The sequence below is a fragment of the Aptenodytes forsteri genome, unplaced genomic scaffold (genome assembly GCF_000699145.1).
Source record: "Aptenodytes forsteri isolate BGI_AS27 unplaced genomic scaffold, ASM69914v1 Scaffold539, whole genome shotgun sequence".
Classification (NCBI taxonomy): Eukaryota; Metazoa; Chordata; class Aves; order Sphenisciformes; family Spheniscidae; genus Aptenodytes; species Aptenodytes forsteri.
In genome coordinates this window covers 214,390-223,103 of record NW_008794123.1, presented here as the reverse complement: position 1 = coordinate 223,103, position 8,714 = coordinate 214,390, and the positions used below count along the sequence as shown (strand labels likewise).

The following is an 8,714-nucleotide window of genomic DNA, read 5'->3' as shown; positions in this document are numbered from 1 at the left end:
GGGGCCAAGCAGGGCTCAGCTCCCCGCGCTTCCCCCGCCTCGAGGAGAACTGGCCTGTGTGCTTTCGATTCACAGCCACGAAAGATGAGGCAAAAAAGCACCGTTACCGGCAGAAAATATCCGAGTACATGACCAGAGCTGAAGACATTAAAAAACACATTGAAAAAGAGAAACAAGGTATGGAGCTGCAATGTACCCTTTCGCATTTAAATACCTGTTGTTATGTGAACGTTTTATGGGCGAGGTGGTTAACACAGGAATTATGTGATGATCTTCATTGAAAAAGAGACTTCTTTTCTTTTCAGATGGCAAATACCATAAGCAAATCAGGATAGAGGAAAATGCAACAGGTTTTGGCTACGAAAAGCTTTTCCAAGAGTACCTTACTGAGATTGTTTCTGAAGTTTGGGTGGAGGACCCATACATTAGGCATGTTCATCAGGCAAGTAGATATTCAGTGTAACTGGTACAGATGTAACTACTAAAAAAATTCCAAGTTACTAAATTAAATAAAAGTTTTACAGTTGTATAACTTTCTACGATTCTGCGAGATGCTAGTTAAGGGGCCATGCAAAGTGAAAACAATCCATCTCCTCACTTCCTATGACGAAGTAAGTGTCTAAGTTTTGGTTTCTGTTTCTCCGTACTCAGGTGATACCACATGCAAGTATATAAATAAAAATGTGATAGTTGAACATAAGTAATTTTATAAGTTCAGAGTTTTCTGATAACTCTTAACAAATTCTTGGTAAGCAGGATCTTAAATGGAAAAGATATTTTTGTGAACATTTTGTTGTGGAAAATGTCATCAAAACCAAAGCGGGTATTGATATGGTTGTTTTTCTCTTCCTACAGCTGTATATAGTTGTCATTTTAGAGGCTTTGATGAGCTAAAACCTCTCAAACTATCACTGCATTTATTTTGGCTCAAATAATAATTCATATCTAGTTTCAAAGGGCTGAGAGTGAGCTCCTCCTCCACATCCCTTAGCAAGTGTACCTGTAATCTGTCTGCTTTTTATCCTGTCTTTGAAACTGCGAATCTGCCTTCATCCAAGTTACTTTCTTTTGGTTTAAGTTATTACTAAAAAGGTTTTGTTGGTGACTTCAGGAAGAGGTGACCAGAAGTAGAATATATGGTTAAAAAAACTCCACCACGTTATTTTTACTTTTAACAGGGTAATGGGAGGAGTCAGCAGATAAGTGGCTTGGAAGAAATACAACAATCATTGAGGAATTATGGAGTAACACTGAATATTGCATTTTCATCTTCAATACATGATCGAGAAATTAGGTGGGTGTTATAAAAAATCAGTGAATGCTAGTTATTTGAAGTCAAACTACTTAACCCTAACTTTTGAGACAATTTCTACTTACAGCTGTGGTTAACAAAGTGGAAGGCAGTGGCCCTAACTGGATAAAGTCAGCCCTCCATAGTTTCATGTGTTCTAACTGCGAACATAATAGTAGATGTCTCTGTATACAGAACAGTGTCTTCCATGGTTCATACAGGTATTGGCAACACTAGGAAATAACTGTGATTGAAACAAGGAGCTTGTGCGTCATGTGGATATAACTATTTTTTTATTCAACATACTCATAGTATTCAAATTTGTGAATTTTTAAAACAGATTCAACAATGGGTGGATGATTAAGATTGGAAGGGGTCTTGATTATTTTAAGAAACCACAGGTAAGAATGCTTTGACCTCTCTAATTAACTTACACTGTAGAAAAGCTCATTCTGTGTTCACCATGTCAATTCTGTTAATTTCTGCAGGGTCGTTTCAGCATTGGATACTGTGACTTTGACTTGCGACCTTGTCATGAAACAACAGTGGATGTCTTTCATACTAAACATACAAAGAAAATGTGATCAGATACGACTGCTTTTAATGAGTGTTTTTGTAAGCATAAAAATGTAAGACTGGAAGATGCCGCTTGAGTCCAGCTGTCCACCCTCAGAAGCAACTCTTCTAAGTACTTAGTCCAGCACAGCTTTTACAATCTATAGGTTTAAGAATATTTGAGACTTTTCAGTCTGAGAAAACACAGCTGTACAATTCCTCCACTGTACTTCTCCCATAATCTTAATTAATACAGTCCATGTCTAAATCTGATCTTGATTTCATAACAGACCCTCAATACTGTCTCTCAAAGGCCTCTTTACTGTAATTTCTTTTTTTGCTATTAATTTTGTCCTGAGCACATTTTGGGTTTTGTATCTTTAATTGACCACCTCACACACATTTGAAGCTGGGCTGCCACATGTCCTCTTTTATAAGCAGTCTTATTTATTTCCTTTAATTCCTGTATTCTAGTCATGACTACTGTTCTGCTGTGTTTTGGTCAATCCCTTAATACCTGATTTCGCAGACTTTACTAGTAACCCCAAATCTAACATTCCGTTTTCCAAGCTCCTTGCATACAAACATTGTAGTGTTCAGTATACAGACATTTTAGGGTCATCTTACGTGTCTCTGCATGATGGATTTTGGGCTGGAAAGGACGCAAACAGCTGTATTCTTTTCCCTGTCACTCCTGTATGTTCTTTTATTCTGTGATGTGTGGTCATATACTTGATTTCCATCCTTTGCATTAGGTGTGGAAAGGTGGTGTGATCCTCTCCCAGTCTTTTTCCCTGACTTGCAAGTTTAATGTCCTTCCAGCTAGTCATGCCAGTCTGAGCTGCAGTAAGCTATTTCCCTGCTACTGAGATAGTCCCCTAAAAAAATAATAATTGATTTTTAAATTCTTCCAGAAGTTGGATACCCTGAAACTTTCTTGTTAATAATGATCCTAAGGAGTACGCTAATTGGAAAAAAGGCAAAGTCTTTTCTTGTCTTCCCTTCATCCTCTGGAAAGCGGAAGGTATCACCTGAGCTGCTGCTTCTTTTTCTCCTAACACAGGAGTTCTTGATCATTGTCAGCAAGAATCTGGCAAAGTTGTTTATTCTGACATGAAGAACAGGCAGTGGCCTCTTTCGCAGGTCCCATCAAAATCTTTTCAGCCTCAAGACTGATAGGTGCCTTATGCTTTCTGCATCTTGTAATACAATATGCCTCCATATTTTAGTAGCATGTTCATTGCTAGAACTTTTTCTCTCTCCTATGTTTCTTTTTCCTGATGGCTGGTGTATGCCATTATCCTTTTTTTTATTATTTGCTTTATTCTTTTTTCACCTTCTGTCATCTAATGCTGCTATTCTTTTAGTCTTGCCTCTAACACAACAAATCTATTCCACAGCTATCAAGAAGAAACAGAGCTGGTCTTTGCCTTGTTCTCTGGGTCACAGTTTGCCAGTGGTCTGCCTTCTTTATCCTTTTGCATAGTAATGTCTCAGCTTTTTGGTGTTACATCAGCAAAAAGAAAAACATTACGTGCCACAGAAGCTGTACGCTACCGGTCGGTCACCCCAAACATTCCATAGAAGTTCCCTGGCTTGCTGCTGCGATACTAGGTTTCTGGTCACTGTCATCAGTTTTATTCAGTTGTGTATTAAAAATTAAAAAAATATAAAAAATTTAAAAATATAAAAAATTTCTAAATATGCCTATTTTTAATGGGAATAAAGGTTATTTTTTATTATTTGTAATTTTAGTCATCTGTTTGAATTCTTCTCTGCACTACATAGGGTAATTCAAGGAAGCTGGGTAACGCCTTATAGATCAGCCATGTTTGGGACAAGGTTCACTGTAAGTACAGTAAGCTTCCCAAATGTGAAGCTTTGTATCTTTTAACCTAGTCCAGCAATTTCAAACATACAGAGGCAAAATAAAAAGCCACCTTAAATATTTGAGATCAACTTTAAATTTTAGTACTTAATTGGAAATCAAAATAAAAATCTTTATGCGTTCTGTATCTTGTAATACAATATGCCTCTCTGTTCTAATAGTAAGCTCCTATGATGTGGTCCTCCACAAATACCACAAGAGGCAAAGCATGGTCTTCCCTCTCTTGCCTGTTCATTGCTCGACCTTTTTCTCTGTTTTCTAATTAGACTATAATTCACTAGCTAAGGCCGCAGATTTCCTTGCAGATTTCATGGATATGCAATATCTGTACATATGTACAAGTAAGCCTTTAGTGACGTACCAGTTGGCGCTGCACTGCAATTTTTACCTATAAGCCCTTTATCTCTGAATAGTTCCTTTCGTTGTCAGTAGGAACACCATGTATGAAGAAGAATGTATGCGAATGAATGGAAAAAAAAAAAAATTATCAGAGCAATGGTGGTGTTGGGTTGACGGTTGGACTCGATGATCTTAGAGGTCTTTTCCAACCTTAATGACTCTATGATTCTATGATTCAATCTAAGAGTACAGTTCCACAATCATTTTACTGACTCCAGGCCACATTCTTCCGTGCTGCCACTCACACTTACGTAGTCGGGTCATCACCTGGATTGTGCAGCCAGGACTGTCCCTCCTGCCAGGATCTGTGGAGGTGAGTTTAAGCCACCTTGTCAGGTGAGTGCCGTTCAGTCCTACAGTGTGACTGCCTGTCCTAGCCGAGGGCTGGATTCACCCCCATTGACCACTCTCCTTAGCTAAAGGTGGGTTGCTTCTGCCATGTACTTTCCTCCTACTGAGTGCTGGCCAACCAGCCATCTTTTAAAGAGGTGGTGTGTAAATAACAGTGCTGGCCAACCAGCCATCTTTTAAAGACGCGGTGTGTAAGTAACATAGTAACACCTCATGGGCCTTTGCAGGCCTCACTTGTTAAGAAACGTTTGCAGCTAATGGTCTTGTCTGCACGATTTAATTAGCAAAGGACTGAAGTATTCATAAAAAGATATACTGCTTAGGGCTTCCAAATCTGACTGTCCAGAGCCTCCTTATCTGAAGAATTTCAATTGCTGCTGTTGCTTACCGCATCCTGCTTATCTGACGGTTTGGCGAAGAACAAATTGTGTAACCTAGCAGTATATGAACTCTGTAACAGCCTCCCTTGGGCAGAGTTTGTATCAGCAGAGGCTGTCTCTCTGCTGCTCTGTGTTTTCTCCTATAGTATGAAACTGCTGCTGCTCTGACCTGATCAAAATTGCATTACAGTTATTCCGTGACAGAATTTGGTGCTGTGACTTGGATTCACATGTCCTGCTTTGCCTGGGAGGACCGCAGACTGATCCCTGCCAAAACCCCCTTGGTGCCACTCAGAAAGGTAAGGGACCTTTTGAAATCCCTGCTGGAGCTTCAGCCAAGGGTTGTCTGCATGGACAAGGACATTGGAAGTCAGAATGACCTTACAGACCTAATCATAAGTCTTTTAAGCCCAGTAGGATTCAGTCACCCTAACTTTCCACCCACCTCTTCCTTCATGCCACAGCCTCAGAAATGTGATTAGGACGGCCCCAAGGACATAAACATCGTTGCTCCTTTACTTTCTTTAGGCCAGACTGGTCCTTATGTATCTGGCCCTATTAACAGCACTGTTGTTTCTTGCCTAATTGATACTGGCGTTTCTCAATCCGCTTTATGTCCCTCTGATTTTCCCGCAGTTCCCTTATCTTCAGAAGTAGTAAACGCTGTTGGTATTTCAGGAGAACCCACACATCAGCCAGCAACAAGCCCTTTGTCTGTAACCATCTGCCTCATTTGTGGATACTATGCTTTCCTTTTAAGTCCTACCACCCCAGTTAACCTTCTGGGAAAAGACTCTTATGTAAATTGGGTTGTGCCATATATTGTGCCCTGAATGGAATCTACCTTGATGTGCTCACACCTCAACAGGGTGAATTTATGGCTTTTTTGCTTGATGAACCTCCCACTTCAAATTTAACTAACTCTACTATTCAAGGGCAGTTTGGTGAAGAAAGAGTTGTATAACATAAAGGTATATAAACTCTGTAACTGCCTCATTTGGGCAGAGTTCACATCAGCGGAGTCTGTCACTGCTGTGCTGGGTTCTCTCCTACAGCCATAGCAATAAACTGCTTCTGTTCTGACCTGATCAAAATTGCATTCTGCTTATTCGGCAACAACAGTGAAATACATCTTGAGCCTTTCTTTCATAATGTTACTTTATATTGAGCTATTCTTTTTATTTAACGTGAAAACTGTCATTTTCAGTTCACCATTGCCCTTCATTAGCAAATTTTCTCCTAGGTGGTAACATAAGGAACCTGTGTCTCCTAGATCTGTATTTGCAAGTGTATTTCCTAATGTAGAAGAAGTATTCCCACTTTTAGCTTAGATACCAGTACCTATGGCAGCAGTGACTCCCAGCTTTGTGCCAGGCAGTGCAGGTACAAAGGAGGCACACACGGCCTCCATCCCAGTTAGCCTCTCCTGCCCTCATCACATAAACCCCAACACTGAACTTCCTAATCCTTCCCCCGCTTTTGCACGTGCATGGATAAAAGCCCTAATCCTGGGTGGAACTGCTGGACTGATTCGCTACACAGCAGCGAGCTTAGCTTACCACCATGCTTGTACAGCGGAGGCAGAGGGTCAGCAGCACTCTGCAGGAACGGACCTTCAACCAGAAACCAGGGGGCACATCCCTCTCCACACAGCTCAGGGGCTGAGACACGGCCTTTGAGCTACTATCTGCAAGGAGCGGGATGCAGGCTGGGGGATCCAGCGCAGCAGCACAGCGGCAGCTTTCCATCTACCCCACCCCATCTGTGTCAGCCATTTGCACCTTCTCTGCTACAGAGCCAGTTTGGGATGCCTCCACCATTTTCCCTGGTTTAAGCAGCGATGACGTCTGTCAGCACGGAGCGATACAGGACTGCAGCCTATTACAGTGCCTTACATCCTACAGTTTGGGAACCTAGGGTGCAGGCAGTGTGAAATCTAATTGCTAGTAGGTAATATTAAGCAAAAGCACAAGATTAAACAGTTTTAATGACTAATAAGAGAAAAATTCACCTTGTAGAAATTAATGTTTTAATATTGTTTTCAATAACTTAAAAAGCAGCAGAAGTTTAACTTACACTTTCAAAATGCAAGTCACATTAACATTATCATATTCTCGCATAGCAGATTCCACCTGCTGTGCAACTCATTATCTTGCGGACACACTCTTAGTAACGTCGTCACTAGTGTAGTGGTTTCATTTGGGCAAAACTTACTGCCAGTAAGGCTCTTCACCAGTTCACTGCACAGTGCTGGTGGCAGCCACTGCTCTGGCAGATCAATGTTACAGACTTCAATTCTTCCATGCTTTATATCCATATCTACTTTAACGTCAAGAAAGGAATCTTTATAGACCATGTTAAAACAAGTGCTAACGCTGAACTTCGGTGTCTTCCCATACACCCATTCCCAGGTTTGTAGTTCTTTAGTTTTATTATTAATTCCAGGAAGCACAGTCTCATCAGCTGGATTTATTAAGGTGATATGATGATCTATTTGGTGTTGTGTAGCATATTCTTCAGCAATGGCATCCAGGAGCATCTCACAAGTTAAACTAGGATCCTCTTCAAAGAGATTTTTCACCGAGGCAGGCACACTAGGAGTGGCATTGCTTTTTAGCCCTTTATAAGGACTTTTTAGCACGGAAGATAAAACAAACTTATCTGCGTTACAGAGTAAGGTACAGTGGTGATAAGCAGTTGTCCTTCCCAGCTTTGCAGCAGTACCTGAGATTTTGTATTGCCTATCTAGCAAGATGTCGTATCTGTCAGTGACATGTACATCTAACTGGGGACGCAAGGCTTTCAGTGCCTTCACAACTAGTTTCAGGTTTTCCATTCGTTCATACTTTTTTCTGGTTGTAAAGAAAGTCAAATTGATATTGCCTAAGTCATGGTAAACTGTCCCTCCTCCACTTCTTCTCCTGGCTAGTTTTATATTTTTTTGCCTCAATAGCCTGAGGTTGCATTCCTGCCAGGGATTCTGATGTCTCCCTATTACCACAGCAGGGGAATTTCTCCAAAGGAAAAGGACCTGTCGGTTCTCCAAATTCATGTGGTCAAGGATCCAGTCTTCCACAGCTAGATTTTGGTAAACATCATTAGAAGTAGACTGGATAATGAGGCCTCCACTCGTTGTGCTTCTGAAGCCAGCTTTTGGAGTCCTGAGGGTGCAGGATAACTGAAGGCAGTTCTTTAATAATGACTGGAGCACCATGTTTTTAATAACTGGGCAGTAGATGGGAGGAATGCTTGATCTGGTAAAGCTGAATGTGGCAAGCGCACAACCTGCTGTTGTGACGGAAATGAAATGCTAGTGGCAGTCATGATGCAGTCATGCTCCTCCCCAAGTAGCAACGCTCCTGAACCGATGTGAGTTGCAAGGCATGTTTCTCCTCTTGAAGCGAATGATGCCGTTCAAACCCTGATGTGTGCTTAACTTAAAAGCTGGGGTTGTCAGAGTAGCTTCTCCTGGCAGTACTTGGGGCCTAAAAGACCAAAGGAAGAAACGGAATTAAACCGTGTGCTTTCCCCTCACTCAATACAGTCTTGCAAATACAATTCTACTTTGTGTATTTTGCAAAACTTAAATTTGGCAGTCCAGTTTTATTAATTTTTTTTTCATTGATCTGATAAGAAAAAACAGGTGCAACAAGTTCACGAGCTTGTTGGGTCAGTGATGAGCCAGCCAGGTGCAGGGCTTGCTGCCACGGAGCCTGCAGCGCCCTACCGAAAGGCGAGGCAAGCCCCGCCGGGTTACCGGAGCCGGTACCATCCGCTGCCGTCCCGGGGCCATTTCGTTCTTGGCGCAGGTGTTCCCTCAGGCACGGCGGCTCCTCCCGAGAGGCGGTGC

General features: G+C 41.6%; 2 protein-coding genes across 3 annotated transcripts; one reads left to right on the top strand and one right to left on the bottom strand.

The window, feature by feature from the left end:
• Nucleotides 1-80: 80 nt before the first annotated feature.
• Nucleotides 81-5,536, top strand: MITD1 (microtubule interacting and trafficking domain containing 1). 2 transcript variants are annotated; one of them, XM_009277093.2, is made up of 7 exons: nucleotides 83-177; nucleotides 306-442; nucleotides 525-611; nucleotides 1,179-1,294; nucleotides 1,632-1,692; nucleotides 3,635-3,695; nucleotides 5,055-5,536. In XM_009277093.2, exons 1-6 carry the CDS (start codon nucleotides 129-131, stop codon nucleotides 3,665-3,667), a joined length of 483 nt encoding a protein of 160 aa, XP_009275368.1. In that variant the 5' UTR covers nucleotides 83-128; the 3' UTR covers nucleotides 3,668-3,695; nucleotides 5,055-5,536. The 2 variants fall into 2 exon arrangements, with proteins under 2 accessions (XP_009275377.1, XP_009275368.1); XM_009277102.1 differs by lacking the exons at nucleotides 3,635-3,695; nucleotides 5,055-5,536 and adding an exon at nucleotides 1,780-3,461 and having other exon boundaries at nucleotides 81-177.
• A 1,349-nt stretch (nucleotides 5,537-6,885) lies between these two features.
• Nucleotides 6,886-8,343, bottom strand: LIPT1 (lipoyltransferase 1). Its single transcript, XM_009277083.2, has one exon. The coding sequence runs from the start codon at nucleotides 8,076-8,078 to the stop codon at nucleotides 6,957-6,959; it is 1,122 nt and encodes a 373-aa protein (XP_009275358.1). The 5' UTR covers nucleotides 8,079-8,343; the 3' UTR covers nucleotides 6,886-6,956.
• Between the last annotated feature and the right edge of the window lie 371 nt (nucleotides 8,344-8,714).

Coding starts and splice junctions, on each gene's coding strand:
- MITD1 (XM_009277102.1), top strand. CDS start 129: ATGACCAGAGCTGAAGACATTAAAAAACACATTGAAAAAGAGAAACAA. Junction 612..1,178: donor TCCTCACTTCCTATGACGAA/GTAAGTGTCTAA, acceptor TACTTTTAACAG/GGTAATGGGAGGAGTCAGCA. Junction 1,693..1,779: donor ATTATTTTAAGAAACCACAG/GTAAGAATGCTT, acceptor TAATTTCTGCAG/GGTCGTTTCAGCATTGGATA.
- LIPT1 (XM_009277083.2), bottom strand. CDS start 8,078: ATGGTGCTCCAGTCATTATTAAAGAACTGCCTTCAGTTATCCTGCACC.